The following is a 16,195-nucleotide window of genomic DNA, read 5'->3' as shown; positions in this document are numbered from 1 at the left end:
TAAATTTAATACACAGCCCTTTCCTGATTAGAAAACCACTGAATATATACTAACATGGAAAGTATGAGCCATCATTGTTATATTATAGCAAAAGGCTGTAACTTCTTTTTTTCCTTAAGTGAAAAGAAAGCAGAGAATAAGTTCCAGTGCATCCAGAGAATGAACTTTCTTTCTGAACATCTGCCTGTGATATATGAGAGGGAGCATTTCTACTGGGCAGTGTGGGGGGCTAGGGGTGTTTGTGGTCAGGGGGAGGGGGCAGGACACAGGCTCTCCCACCATGGCATATTGTGTCTCGGATGCGATATTGCTGTGTCAGTAAGAAAAGGCCTGAAGGAAGGGCCTCTCTTAGGGATGAAGAAAATAAAAAGAACTAAGAACAGAGACATAGCAGAACAGAACAGTGACAATCACTCTCAATTTAAAATGGTACCCTGTGTCATGAAAGACAAAGACCAAGAACTTATCCCAGATTAAAGACTAAAGAAGCATAACAACAAACAACAAGTATGAGATCCAAGATCAGATCCTGGGCCAGGAAAAAAAATTTTGTGTGTGTTCTATAAAGGACATTAGTGGGACGCTGGTTAATTTTAGTAAGGTCCGTAGATGAAATCAAGTTATACTAATTTCCTGATTTTGATAAGTATACTGTGGTTATGAGAGACATTCCCTGTTTTTAGAAAACATCTGAAGTATATAGGGGTAAGGGGAGTTACGTCTGCTACTTACTCTCAAATAGTTCAGGGGAAAAACCTGTTTATATCCATCATCTGTCAAGAGGTATGTGATCAAGCAAAGAAGGTAAAATGTTAACATTTGGGGAATCTGGTAAAGAGATCATGGAATTCTTTACATTATTTTTTGTAAGTCTGAAATGATTTTAAGTAAAAGTAAAGATATTTTTTAAAGGAATATTATTTTTAAAGCACTGCTACACTCTTTTTAAATATAGTAACAAGACCTTGTAAAGATTAAATTTTTGACAGGTTTCAATGTTAGGAAAATATGTTGCCATTGTACTGGGTTGTTCTTCAATAGTCCAATCCTCCAGACTGGATGACTTGCTCTTCAGTGTCTTATGAAAGGCTTGTTCTGCCTTCAGACATACAAATAAGTTACCAGCCAGTAAGACATCAAGTGTTAAGTTATTTCATGGTTCTGTTCAGCTGTCATTTTAGACTCTGAATCAAAGAATAAATAAATAAATGCTTCCATGTTAATTCCTTTCTTCCCTCTCCTGGCCCTTGACAAAATGGCGCCTTATGGGGATATGGCTTACTCTGGGGATCTATACTGAAGAGAATATGCGATTTGGCTCCAAATGATCTAAATTTAAGTCCCAAGATCTAATGCTTATTAGTTATGTATCCCTGAGTGACTAACTTAACCTGTATGATCACCAGTTTCCCCATGTAAAATGAGGTTAAATAATACTTGTTCTACATCACTTTTTAGAACTCTTGAAACATCCAGGTTAAAAGGATACATGAAATGCTTTGAAAAATGCTCCATAGACTTTGGTTGTTATTGGTTATGGAATTTTGTATAAACCTGACATGGGATGGGAGGTTGTATCTCCATAGCCCTCCTTCTATGCTATTTGACCTGCCTGACACATTGTCTATGGCATAGACCTAGGGGATAATCTGACTCAGTGCCTTCCACTGCCTTGAGTTGCTATTTATGAAAATAGCTACCATTGATTGACCAAATACCTACCAGGTTCTGGGCTCTTCGCAACCACTCATCCTTACAAAAAGCCCTGATTTGAGAAGCAGAAACTAAAGCTCAGAAAGATGACATGACTTGATAACAGGATGCAGAGCTACCAGGGAGCAGATTCTGGATGTGAACCCAAGTCTCTATGACTCCACAGCCTCAGCTCCTTCCATTATGTTACCCTGGGTCTCTGGTAGTCAGTGAACAGAAGCCAGTAGTCACTGTGGGGAATGAACTCAAAGATGGAATAATTTTGCCTTAGTGGATAGTACCAAAGAGGCTTAAATTAAATCCATGGAGAACTGGGCTTTAGTTGAGCATGACGTTGTCCACGTTTCAAATACTCCACCATCTAGACATCCACTCCAGCAAAATAAAATGTGGTTTAAGTTTGCGGACTCAAAGGGATATTCCTCTTGGGCAATATACTGGTGTCTACAAGGCAGAAAGAATTTGCCATTTCTTACCCATGTTTCAAACATATCTTCGGGACGCAGGCGACGTAGGGTGGGTCTGAAAAAAACAAGGATGAGCTTCCTTGAGTAGGGATTACCAAGGCAGACACCGCAGCCTCAGCATAGTGAAATGTAAAATGAGATGCTGGTTCATTTGCAAGGGCATAAAGAGCTCTCGAAATCTTCCCTAAGGAGATGGAACTGTTCTACTCTGTTGCATCATACAGGGAGCTGGGCTTGAAGCTCCCAACCTTTTCACAGACCCATTTGATCCAAGGATTATATAAAGCCTATTAGAGGGGCTCCTGGGTAACTCAGTCGATTAGGCATCCAACTCTTGATCTCAGCTCAGGTCTTGATCTCACAGTCATGAGTTCAAGCCCTGTGTTGGGCTCCACGTTACGTGTGGAGCCAAATAAATAAATAAATAAATAAATAAATAAATAAATAAAGTCCATTACAAACAATGGGTCAGAGGGTGCAGGGTCAGCTCATTCCTAGGGCAAGAAGCCATTTCCTTCCTCATAGACCAGGGCCACTCCTGAGAGCCCAGAGCAAGGCCCAGACCGAGGACACCTGGGAGAGGAAACAGAAATCATGGTTTTCCCAGCCCACGACTGCATTGTCTATCATCAGGATCATCATTCAAAAGCTCTTTAGGGATGTTTGGAGGAACAGGTAAAATTATATTTTCTCATGGTTTTATTTCTTTCTGAATGTTGGCAAATGGTGTTAGACACATTGAAATTTGCTTCTCCAAATGCTGCCTCCCTATGGGAACCGGGACAACCAGGTGATGGAATCATAGTGCTCCAGGTTCAGTGGACATATGGGAGCATGTGTTGGAGAGGGTGGATGGCGTGGCGAGGTGGTAAACCCACTACCACGTTCCATGTTTCAATATCGTCCCTCTGCCAAGAGCAGGGGTCAGCCAACCATAGCTGGTGGGCCAAATCCAGCCAGTGCCTCTTATGTTTATAAATAAGTTTTTATTGAGATACAGTCACACCCATTTGTTTACATACTGTCTACAGCTGCTTTCACACTACAACAGCAGAGTTGAGTATTGCAACAGAAACCATCTGGCCCACAGAACCTGAAATATTTGTTCTCTGGCCCTTTATGGAAAAAGTTTGCTAATCCATGCTAGAGCTACTCTAGGTGGTATCAAATATTCCTCTCCCAGAAGTTCTATGTATAAAATGTTCATCCATGGCTAAGTTATTTAACTACTCTGAGCCCAATTCCTTGATCTATAACATTGGGATAATAATAATACTCCGTAATGTTGAATATTAGATAAAATAGCTTCCATAAGCACTTAGCATGGCATTTGGCATATAAGAGGTTGGCAGTAAATCCCTGTTGTTATTATTGTAGAATCTGACCTGTAACTTACTCTGTCTTGGAGGGGATTTGCTGATTGTGGGGAGTTGGTCTACCTTGTTTGCAAGTGTAAACCCATATTCAGAAAAAGTAGCAATATCCCTGCCCAGCTGATCAATGACCAACAAAGCCATACTACTGATTTCAGTTCTGCTAGGGTAGTAACTCTAGGTTGTTGCTCTTGGGAGACCTAAAAATGTTAGGACTGAGAAGTTCTCCTCCTCCCCCAGACCCTGGACTGCACCCCCTCACCCACCCACCAACCCCTGCATGCCATCTGGGGCACCTTTGGTGCTCTTTCACAAACTCCACGATCTCCTCTTCTGTGTAAGGTTTGTCAGGGATGGCAATGGACTCATCCATAAATGGCTCATAGAAGTCAACCTCATTCATCTTCAAGGACAATTTCCTTGCAACCTGTAACAATTAGAAATATGAAAATAGTTTCTTTGAATGCTAGTCCAGAGTAGCAATGGGTTGCCCATCTATAAGGAGTGTGTGTGTTTTCTGGCAAAGACATGAGAGTATACGTACAGTTTTAACTTAAATGTTGAAGTGGTAGAAACTCATTGCCTAAGCCCTAGCTCGACCAATCAAAGAAGGACAGATAGGAAGGAAAAGCCCTCTCTGGCAACTGAGGTCCAAGCAGGAGCGGAGAGCAGTAGGAATGAAAAGGGTGAAATCTAATTGTATAATCATCATCACTCCACTATATGTGCCAGGGCTGGAGAAAGAAGCAAATGTCAACAGAGCAAGCTCAGTGTTCTGAGATGCATGAACCAATTTTGATAGCACTGGCAGTTGACAGAAACCATTTACAGCATACCAGTACTCAAAATCAGAGGTCAACCCATTAATCTGTCCTCAATCAGCTCCTAACCCCTACTTGTGATTTAGGTTGAAGCAGGGTTATCTCTCAGTACTGGCTTGTCTGATGGTTTCTCAGACTCTGGGAACTGTCTGCTTTGTTACCAGCCAGAAGGTGACCAACATCCTGCTTTGTCCAGAGCGGAGGGGTTTCCCAGGTTCAGACTCTTAGTGCTAGAATAGGATAGTCCCCAGCAAGCCAGGATGAGTGGCTCACCCTCTACCAGATAAAAAGCTCAGGAAGCCAGCCTGCAGCCTGGAAGACGTCTGCTCTCTTGATTAAAGTGGCCACATAGTTTGCTGTTGGGGCAGAATGGGTGCTGTGTTTGCCTGCAGGGCTGCTGAGCTCAAGTCTCTTTTTGTGAAATGATTTGAGAGGCTTGGAATGCGCAACGCTTTGTAGAAAACCAAATGCCATTCTTTTCGTTTTTGAGCTGTGGTCCAAGAAAGCACAGGGATGAACAGTGGTTCCCTTGAAACTAAAGAATTGCCTAAGAGCTGACGCCCTGCGGTGGTAACCAACGGTGCGGTGCGGAGGCCCAGGGCAACCGTGACTAATTGGGGAGGGGGAGGAACGGGGTATTACATAAGCTGTTACACAAGGAAGGCCATTCTGAGCAAACACTGGTGTCCCTATGGCTTTTGTCATCAGTTGCTATTAATTCCAGGTCACTATATTCCAAAAGACATTTCTTACAGGACTTCAGGGAAAGAAACTCCAGCATTCTATCCAGAGCTAAAGAAAACAGGCCATGTTTAGACCTACAGTCAGTCAGAAGAGATTTATGGTCATGTTGATTTGGTTTTGAGGGACAGGGAACTGTGGGGTCTTTTCTTACTTTCCCCCCTCTTTGACAGGGTGGGGGTGGGGAGCCTGGGAAGGAACCAGCCACCACACAACCAGTGTCTGGATTTTTACGCTGTTCTTCACAAAGCCGGGCCCATCAGAGAATGAGCTTAAAATGACACTGGATTCTGGGTTTCTGACTTCACTGACTACATATTTTAGGAACCAGAAAACTGTGCTTAAAGGAAGTGGGGAGTGACCAGATGAAGGAAACCAGTAATAGTAAGTGCACGGAGTGCTCACTCTGCGACGGGCTCCAGTGCAGTTGATTACTCTATGCATCCTCACTTGGCTTGCTGTAAGAACCATTATTATTACTTATTTTACAGATAATGAACCAAAGGCCCAGTGTGTGTACGCGGTTTGTCAAGATCTCATATGTGGAGGGGATAGAGTCTGAACTGAAACCCAGGCAGTGGAGTGTTCTAAACTATCACCTTGAATAGCGATCTCTTTTCATTCTCAACTTCCGAAGTGTATGTGTGTGTGTGTGTGTATGCGTGTGTGTGGTCCTTGAATGCCAGTGTCTGGGCCTACAATGTTAAGACCACAAATGTAAAGTTGGATTGTGATATTCTTAAGTTTAAGTCCTGGGAAACCTGTCCAAAAATTTCCAGAGACCTATTCACTATATCCCCACCACCACCACAGAGTGCCCTTGGCCTATATCCGAGAAAAGCCCTTTCTTTCATTTTTCTTGGTTGTATCTTGGCCAGTAAGCATGCCATCCTTAGCCCTCTGACTCTCTGGCTCCATTTGATTCAGAGATGTTGTGGCTTGGTTTAGGATTAGGATGCATAGATCAGTGCTGGTCCCAAACCTATGGGTCAGGTAAAACTCCCCAGGGACTTCTCTGGAAATGTGTGTTTCTGGGTCTGGTCACAATGTAAAGAAATACAAATTTCATCTTAGATGTGGGGCCCAGGAATCCATGATTTTAAAAGCTCTTTGGGGGAGACCACTATGGACAATGGTTCAGCAGCCCTGACATCTCAGTGTCTTTATGGTTCTCTAACTCATATATCAAATATAACATATTTATTGGTTTCTTTACTTACTTTCTGTCTTCCCATCTTCTCCTTGCCCCCTCCCCCACTGCACTAAACTCTAAATCCCACAGGGGCAGGAATCTGTTTTGCTCCATGTTGCATCTCTGGCATCTAAAAGAGCTTCTGGCACATAAAAGGCACTCAATAAATATTCTCTGAATGAGCAAATGAATAAATAAATGAAAGATACTTCTGTTGTATGTCTTCCCTACTTGTAGAAAGAGAACTCATAAACCCCATCTTTTGTTCCTCAGTAGATTCTTTTCCTAGATTCCCTAATGTTTTCAGGAGCTTCACAATCTTTGCTGTCTTGAAGAGGAGACTTACAATCTTGTTATTTTTGAGTCTTCTCTTGGCTTTCTCTCCTTCACCTCAATAGTGACCAAATCCTCTTGTCATCTGCCAGTTGAGTTTTCATCTTTGGGACTGTATTAGTGCCTCCTTGGCCCTGGCCTCTCCTGACTCCACACCTCTACAAAGCACCTCCCCTACCCCTTGTCCCTCTGGGCTTCCCTAAGTCTCCACAAAAGATTCTTCCAACTCCCTCTTCTGCACCAGCGCCCCCTGCTGGACACCACTGAGGTTTCCTTGGACTCTGGCTCCCCTCCTCCCCCACAACTGACCAGTCCAACTTTTCAAGTCCCAAATGGCACTGAGTCCTCTAAGTGTGACTGCTCTTCCTTCTGTGTTCCATGTAGAGCTAGAGAGTGTGTCTTTCTCCTTTTAACTGTTATAAAATCCCACAAGGCTACATGAACAGGGACACTTATGACTCAGTGTCTTACAGAGTTTGGAGTGAAGAGGCTTCTGAGTTTTTAATTATAGCCTGACCTCACCTTCTTCATGGGCCACAGACACGAAGACATATGGTCGGGCTGGAAGGCACGTCTGAAAACAGATACCACCCTGAACTGAGCACTGGGCCACCTTCGAAGAACTGAGGCGTTGTTGCTTGGCCAAGCCTGTCTCCCTGGTTGTGTTCTCTCAGATGAGTTCTTAACACCCAGGAGCCACCTCAGTCACTGCTGGTCTGTCATAATGGAACATCAGTGATGTATTCAGCTTGGGCTTCCCTGTACCTCCCCTTCTCTACTAAAGTTCTCACCCAACCTCCATTCTCCTGGGCTTAGATGGCTGCCTTTTATGCGCAACAGGACTCGCTAACATTTACTGAATGCTCACCATGTCCCAGACTCCAGCCAAGAGCTTCACGTGTATTGTTTCTTTCTCTGGTGTACGGTAGCATAGAGCACTGACCTGAGATTATATATTAAGCTTCACTACTCACTCACTATATGACCATGGGTAAATCACTTAATCTCTTGGTGCCTTGTTTTCATTCTCTGTAGATTAAGAATACCAATTCCTCGGGCGCCTGGGTGGCTCAGTCGGTTAAGCGACTGCCTTCGGCTCAGGTCATGATCCTGGAGTTCCGGGATCGAGTCCCGCATCGGGCTCCCTGCTCAGCGGGGAGTCTGCTTCTCCCTCTGACCCTCCTCCCTCTCGTGCTCTCTGTCTCTCTTTCTCTCTCTCGCAAATAAATAAATAAAATCTTAAAAAAAAAAAAAAAAAAAAAAGAATACCAATTCCTCCTTTACAGGCACATTGAGATGATTGAAAGAGCTATGTAAAGCTCTCAGCACAAGCATAGCACATAAAAAGTACTTAATAAGTGATAGTTATTATTGCTTTTGGTATTCTTGCTCAAGATCTCTCTTGACTCTAATCCAACCAACTAAGGTAAATTTTCTTCAAGTTTAGATTATATTACTCAGATTATAGACTCTCTTCTGGATTATTTTCAATCCAGAGTTTTTAGACCAGGGTCATATCCATAGAGGTGGTTCAATGTACATATATACAAAGATGGAATACGATCTCTTTTTGTTGTACTCCTTCCCTGCTCCAGCACCTACAGGCTTCCTTTTGTTTTTCACAGAATACTTGAACTCCCCATGGTAAAAAGGCCCATGAGCCCTGCTCTCCAACTGCCTTACTCCTCAGTAGGTCACCCCTTGATGAACTTTTACTTGAATGTAATCAGGATTTAGTTTTTCCTAGACTTATTTGTTCTAGTAAATATGGTGATTGAAAGTTTTTAGTTGGTATGTGTGTGTGTGTGAGCTAGAGAGAGAGACTCTTATGTGTGCAGGTGTGGATATAAGTGTGAATGAGTGTGTACTGAGTGTTATATAAGTGTGGGTGTGGGTTTGAGTGTGAGTGTGTGTGAGGAGATGTGTGTTATGTGCGTGTCCTGTTTGTTATGTGCTTATGTTTGTCATTTTCTGTGTTGTGTGTTGTGTGTTGTATGTGTGTTGTGTATGTTTTTTGTGTGTGTTATTTGTGTCTCCTATGTGAATGTGGGTGTATGGGGATGTATGGCCTGTCATAATGGAACGTCAGTGATATATTCAGCTTGGTCTTCCCTGTACCTCCCCTTCTCTACTAAAGTTCTCACCCAACCTCCATTCTCCTGATCTTAGATGGCTGCAAAGTGAATATCTCAAGGGCAAGTACAGAGTCTTCTACTTAAGTGTGTGGTACCAAGGAAGGGGCATACATGTGGGGCATAGACTGGGATCTCAGCACTACCATTAATTCACTGGAAACCTTGGATATTACTTAATCTTTATAAATCTATTTTGTCATATGGGACATGTGACTTCTTGGCTCCCAAATTTGTTTAAAGGATTAGAGGTCAGGGGAGCCTGGGTGGCTCAGATGGTTAAGCGTCTGCCTTTGGCTCAGGTCACGATCCCAGGGTCCTGGGATCGAGTCCCACATCGGGCTCCCTGCTAGGCGGGGAGCCTGCTTCTCCCTCTGCCGCTGCCTCTCTCTATCTCTCTCTCTGACTCTCATGAATAAATAAATAAAACAAACAAAAAATAAAAAAAAAATAAAGGATTAGAGGTCATATACATACCACGTATCAATTTGTACCAAACACACAGAGAGCACTCGATAAATAGTAGCCATTTTAGTGGTAACTGGAATTAGAGTGGAGTACTCCACCCACAGTGAACCCCAAATAAATTACCCATTGATTCAAGGTCCTTCATATATGATGTTCTTCGGCTTACAAAAGCAGGTGCCACATCCAGAAAGAAAGAAAAATTGAATTGCGGATGAGTACATTAATGACATCTCTTGAAGATAATAGGTAACTTACGGATGCACTCCAGGCATCAGATGACCAATGGTCCTCCCCATTCCACCCCCCATCCTAACCCAACAGAGGGGGAAGTACGCACCCCTGGGAAGGGAGAGAATAGCTCTAAAGACAAGAAAGCACTGACCAGTGTCCTGGCACACTCTTCTCATACACGCCCATTCTTAGTGTTCAAGGTGGTTAAAAGTGGTTCATCACTTTTCATTGGCTGTTTTCAGAAATGTGCTTACTTCCTCTGAATTAATCATCTTTGTATTCATCTCCCATTCAAAAGTGACTTATTGCTGTATTTCTAACACTTCTGGAGAAAATGTTTCTAAAATTTAAAAAAGTATTGGAAAGTTCAAATTTTAACCTTTTGTGCCTACAAAAGTATTCAAATTGGGGTTTCATAGATACCTACCCCTTTGTCGAAGGTAGCAAAAAATTTGATGTAAGGTTGGAAGTGTTCAGCTGCCTCTTCAAAAGCCTTGTAATCTGAGAGGAAAAAATAGATCAAAGAAAGAGAACTTTTTAAGATGCATGCTAAAGACTTTTTTCTTTTTAAATAATGTAGAGAGAGTGGGGAGCCAATTAATCCTGACTGGATAATTATTTAGTAGATATTGTTTAGATAGAAAATTATTTAGTGCTATTTAAACCCACAATTTCCCCCCAAGGACTTTGAATTGACTGGTATTCAACTGAGCTAAAGAAGAACCCTTTAGGAGCCCTCCTACACTGTTGGTGGGAATGCAAGCTGGTGCAGCCACTCTGGAAAACAGTATGGAGGTTCCTCAAAAAGTTGAAAATAGAGCTACCATATGATCCAGCAATTGCACTACTGGGTATTTACCCCAAAGATACAAAAGTAGGGATCCGAAACGGTACGTGCACCCCGATGTTTATAGCAGCAATGTCCACAATAGCCAAACTGTGGAAAGAGCCAAGATGTCCATCGACAGATGAATGGATAAAGAAGATGTGGAATATATATACAATGGAATATTATGCAGCCATCAAAAGGAATGAGATCTTGCCATTTGCAACGACGTGGATGGAACTGGAGGGTATTATGCTGAGCGAAATAAGTCAAACAGAGAAAGACATGTATCATATGACCTCACTGATATGAGGAATTCTTAATCGCAGGAAACAAACTGAGGGTTGCTGGAGTGGGGGGTGGGGTGGGAGGGATGGGGTGACTGGGTGATAGACACTGGGGAGGGTATGTGCTCTGGTAAGCACTGTGAATTGTGCAAGACTGTTGAATCTCAGATCTGTACCTCTGAAACAAATAATGCAATATATGTTAAGAAAAAAAAAGAAGAAGAAGAAGGTAGCAGGAGGGGAAGAATGAAGGGGGGGAAATCAGAGGGGTAGACGAACCATGAGAGACGATGGACTCTGAAAAACAAACTGAGGGTTCTAGAGCGGAGGGGGGTGGGAGGATGGGTTAGCCTGGTGATGGGTATTGAGGAGGGCACATTCTGCATGGAGCACTGGGTGTTATGCACAAACAATGAATCATGGAACACTACATCTAGAACTAATGATGCAATGTATGGGGATAATATAAGAATAAAAAAATTTAAAAAAAAAAGAACAACCCTTTACCACAGTTTTATGTGTTTTCAGAAATTGGTAGATGGACAGGACAAAGTGAAGGAAACTGAGAGAGGGAGAAATAGAATATTAGACTCTAAACCTAAGGAAAAACTTATTCCACTCAGACTCACCATTAGTTGTAAGTGTGTAAGCACAGCTTCCTATAAATGACCACTAAGTGAGACGGAAATTCACCTCACTATGTAAAGCAACCTCCATCAAAAATGACATCATGAAAGTACTTTAAACTTCTTAGCAGAAGTCCCCCTTTTGGTAAACCATCATTTTTCTTTCCCTCTTTTTAAGTTTTCATTTTTATTCTGATTCCTTAAGAAGATGATTTAAAATTAATCAAGCCTATGCTTGACTCTGGTCCCAAACCTGAATCCAAACTGGTCAAGTTAAGCATGAGATACATGAGCGTGGCCATGCTGTGCCTTACCACATCTTGTCAGTTACCTGGTGAAAACACTGGTATTTAAGCCTTAGAGGTGAGGTGATGGGAATGGGAATGGGAATGGTGATGGTGGTGGTGGTTCTGCATAACATCTATAATCCTGAAAGTTGGTGATCCTTTGATTCATTCTTAAGAAGATTAACCTTTTCCCATTTTATGGAGTTCCCTAACTCTTAATCATTAGAGGCATAAGCTTTTGTTAGAGTGCCAGGAGCATGCAGAATTTTCTAATATTCGATCAAAAACATTTCAAGACTAATACTGGCTCAGAGAACACCAACATGAGTAAGACAGAGACACTGATCTCAAAGGCACACAACCCAGAGGACGGTATGGACCCTTAAAGAACCACAATGTAATGTGATAGTTGCTAGGATAGAGGTAATTACAATAAACATAGATGAGAAGGGGTTGAAAAATTTACAAGAATGCCTGTACATACTGATACACATTCACACAAACTTATCCCCATAAAAGTAATTGAGTAATCAGAAAACATATCATATAGCCTGAGAGTTGAGGTAGAGAACTGGATAGATGAGGAAGAAGATGATGAGAGGTTTAGAATGAATAGAGAGAAGGTGGGAGAGAATGGAAGGGTTAACCATACCTAAGTCATTTATGTCTATCTAAAGCTCCAGTGGGCTCCAGCTGAATCCTCTGTATCCTCCTTCCCTGACCCTCTTGTCCCTGATGAATCTCTCCCCACCTCCTTGAATGCCTCCCCTGCTGGAAAGGATGGCCTACACCTGTGTCCAGAGAATTCCCTTCTTCACCTAAGGAACACATCTGTATCCCTTTTAAGATGAAATAGGGTAGAGTAAGGTGATCCCCCAGGGTGGTGTTTCAAACTGTGGTTGAGCCTTTAGCCTTGCCCAAACAGTGGTTGTCTTCTAGGGTACCTGGTCTAATCTCCTGCTCTGTTTGATCTCATGTGATCCCGGGTTTTTCCTGCCCTCAAATTCTGTGCTGATGCTGACCAGCTCCTTCTTGGCTCTTCCAGTCTGACCCCCAGTTTCCCCTTCTGGAATAGGCTCCTGAACATTCAACCTTCAACCTCCAGCTTAGTGCAGACTGCATTTCCTCACCTTTCTTCCCATCTCTCAGGGTTTTCCATACTGGATACTGGCCCCCCACCTCCAGATTTCCCCCAGTTTGGCATTCTTAACTATCAGCTGAGCTCCTGCAGGAAGTTCCTGTCACCCTCTCTCAACACTAGCTCCACAGCTACGTGCTCAAGCTGGATGTGAACCTTCATACCCAACTTCCTTGGAAGATGTAGCCCCGCAGTTCTTCCAAGTCTTTTCTAATTTGATCCCAAATCTCTTAGGAGCCTTTTCTCCCAAACCATTCCAGTCTACCTATGTGTTCAAGCCCTCCAATTCTCCACTGTCCTTCCGTTGTTCTTGCTCTACAGGTTAGCTTGGGATCATTTCGTAAAGCCAGTGCCTCTGTACCTTTAAACTTCCTTGACCAATCACCCTCATACTACAGCAGAAATACAGGATTCTTCACGACTGCTTCCCTGCGTACCTTACCAACTCCCCACCCACAGGCCCTGTGCTCTTTTGGAGGGCAAGAAGAAACAGAGAGACATGGATGCCTGATAGAACATCATGATGTTTTCAGTCAGTGTGTAACAGCCATACATTTTTTGTGGTGATAAAACTTTCTCCATGTTTTCTACAACATTCAAAATTTTACAGTAGTTAATATTATATCTGAAGTATAAACTTTTTGTATTCTATAACAATTGTTTTCTGCCTGAGATGTCAGCAAGCATGACAGCTAGAGAAATCCTTGGAGAGGCGGCTCCCCTGACTTCCTCACCAGGTCTTCTCAGTTGGTGTGATTGCGACTATGGGTCCAAGATAGTTTGTCATCAGTGATGTTTTTTGGTTTGTGATACTGTAAAATATTCAGGTTTTTTTGTTTGTTTGTTCATATTATCTACGAACATCAATGGAATGAATGTATGATTGCTATTTTTTATCATGTTCATCATCATCATCGTAATCAGTATTACTAACATGATCTGGTATTAGACTTTCTTAAAGACAAAGTTTGTCAATTTAAAGATAAAAATTCAACCTTAAGAAGGAAGTTGAAATGGCTCACTAGTGATTTTATTATTTAAATCTCCAGAAAAAAAATGCTAAGACCAGTAGAACGCTATCTGTGTATTCTTAAGGAAATGCCTCCTTATTATTTTTGAAATATATAATATGGAAAACTTGATTGAATTTGAAATCTATTCAAATTATCATAAGAATACTTCATTTGTCGATGAAAACGAAACTAATAGCCATTAAGACTGAAACAATGCTCACGCCCTTGAAGGACAATTTAGAGATCAGATTTCCTAAATTCTGTTCAGTGGTAAGAAAAGACCACTCATCAATCAAAGGAAAAGCAATTACCGTTGCCTTGTCATTTGCCACCATCCACGTGTGCAAGCAAAGTCTCTTGTTGACTGTGACTGTCAAAAGAGATCATTTAAACCCTTCACCCTTACATGTTGTTGTTTTAAAATCTATAGTTTTAGAAGCAAGTACAACATTCTCATTCAAAAAATCTAAAAATATTTTATTTGGAAGATTTATACAATGCAATATTGATAACTTTTCTATTATCTTGTTTTATTATGATTATTATTATTAGTAGTAGTAGTATATAAGAAAGCAAAAGAATGTTTTGTCTTGTTTTTCCACTAAGTCCAAATCCCCTCCAGTTTACCCCATGGGCTGGACAAGCATCACCACATTTTGTGTGTGCCGTAAACTGTGTGTACCATGAATTGAAAAAGTGTGTAGTCTTGGAAGTACAAAACAGTCATTAAGTGTGCAAGCTATAAAGTCAGATTGCTAGGATTTAAATCTTGGCTCTAGGATTTATTTACTAGCCATGTGATAGTGAGTTAATTTAACTTTTTTGTTTTTGTCATTTCCTCCTCATCAAAATGCTGATAATATGGTAACCGCCTTACAGGCTAGTAGTGAGAAAGAAGGTAAGGCATCAATATGGAGTTCCTGGCATAGACCCTGGTACATGACGTGTGTTGATTAAATAAGAGCTGTTTTTGTCATTGGCTTAGTAGGGAGGAAAGGAACCAGAAGATGTGCTCTTAATCCCAATCTTTGCCTTGCTTCCCTTCTTATCTGCTATCCTGAGCTTAATGGAGGGAAGAGAAACAGAGGATGAAACAAATTGAGAGGTGGGGACAGAAAAGGATAAAGGGAAATAGAAGGAAGTTAAGGAGAAAGAAGAACGGGGCAGGTGGGGCACCCTGAGTAGTCAGCATCTATAAGAAACATAAAAATTGAAGTGAAGTCACCCAAAGGAGGGCTGGGCAAACTTCTCTGGCTAGCCACCTTCCCCCAGCACCATGCTAAGGAGGGGGAGTAGAGGCTTTTATATAGCATAGGAGAAGACACCTAAGTTTGGTCACAGGAGAGAGAAAAAATAGGTAGCTTGCTGGTGAGAAGACCAAGGGTGGCAGTTGGCACATAGGTAAGGAAACAGCTTTGCAAATAATTTTCAAAATATTTTCAAAATATTTTGGAGTTTCCAGAAACATCATAAGCAGCCCTCCTTTGCACATCCCCCATGTACTAATGCTACCAGATCCTCTTTTGTGGTTATGCCACAGCTGAGGCTCCAGAAAAAGACTTACCTCATTGGGCCATGCTGCCAAAGTTGTTTAAAAAGACATCCTCAAGGAGTTAGCCTGCCTAGTCCCTCCTCATCTTGACTCCCGCTCTCCACCCTCTCACCTCAGTGTGGATTGTGGTGATGCTATGATGCTTTCTCATGCCCACCCAAAACCTGGCCACAAAGGGATCACACCCAGGGGTGAGGCTATGCTACTGTGGGCAGCCTTGGTTGTTGGCTGTGGGGCTGGCCGGCGACTTTCCACATTGTGTGGCAGCTGCTGAGCGCTGCCCACCCACATTTTCTTCTAATCCCGTCCAAGTGACTGAGAAGCTCTCCAGTTGGTGACCACAGGAGCTGCCAACATCAGGGAGAGAGCCTACTCTTTACCCATTCTAGGGGAGAGTCCCACTGGTAGGTGGGCAAGTGGAAAAGGGGAAGGAAGACGTTTCTCTCTTCTGTAAAACACCCCCCCAAGACCAGAGAACATGGCCCAAACTTTATGCTCTTCCAGCATCCCTGCCTGCTTTGCATACTCTTGGCAGATGTGTCCCATTACACAGGGTGCAAGGACAATTCTTCCTCTATTCCACCCAGCACCGGATATGCTGATGGCCCCTCATCTTTATGGGCAACATTCTAACATATTTGGTTGGGAATCTAGCCTTTAGACTCACAAGTGGGGCTGACAGACAACTTACACTCCGAGTCCTCACTCTTGAAAAAGCCAATGAGTTTGATCCGGTCCTCAATGCGTTCGAAGGCTTGGACTTCCAGTTTGCTGTTGATGATCTCCACGGGATCTTCAATTAGCTGGAATGCCACACACACGCACATGAAATATGTTCCAGTAAGAGAACTGTTCCCTGCACCGCGGGGACAGCAGGCACACATGTAGGACACTTTGGCAGGAAGCTGTGGACCCTATCCTCCCCCAGAGTGCACAGCCGCAGTGCCTTCTGAGGAGTTAGCTTAACTCAAGGGGTAGACCGAGACTAGGCAATT

General features: G+C 42.6%; 1 protein-coding gene across 1 annotated transcript in view; it reads right to left on the bottom strand.

Moving 5' to 3' along the window:
- CASQ2 (calsequestrin 2) overlaps positions 1 to 16,195 on the bottom strand; it is a 63,148-nt gene that overhangs the window by 18,423 nt on the left and 28,530 nt on the right. The window contains exons 4-7 of the mRNA XM_034990219.1: positions 15,892 to 16,003; positions 9,899 to 9,972; positions 3,850 to 3,980; positions 2,190 to 2,235 (exon numbers count right to left, since the gene is read on the bottom strand). Of these exons, the coding sequence (XP_034846110.1) occupies positions 2,190 to 2,235; positions 3,850 to 3,980; positions 9,899 to 9,972; positions 15,892 to 16,003 (363 nt within the window). The remainder of the gene's footprint in view (positions 1 to 2,189; positions 2,236 to 3,849; positions 3,981 to 9,898; positions 9,973 to 15,891; positions 16,004 to 16,195) is intronic.

The sequence above is a fragment of the Mirounga leonina genome, unplaced genomic scaffold, assembly GCF_011800145.1.
Source record: "Mirounga leonina isolate KUSES-001 unplaced genomic scaffold, KU_Mleo_1.0 Mir_507, whole genome shotgun sequence".
Classification (NCBI taxonomy): domain Eukaryota; kingdom Metazoa; phylum Chordata; class Mammalia; order Carnivora; family Phocidae; genus Mirounga; species Mirounga leonina.
Note: the sequence above shows the minus strand (reverse complement) of the source record. Positions and strands in the feature narration are given on the sequence as shown.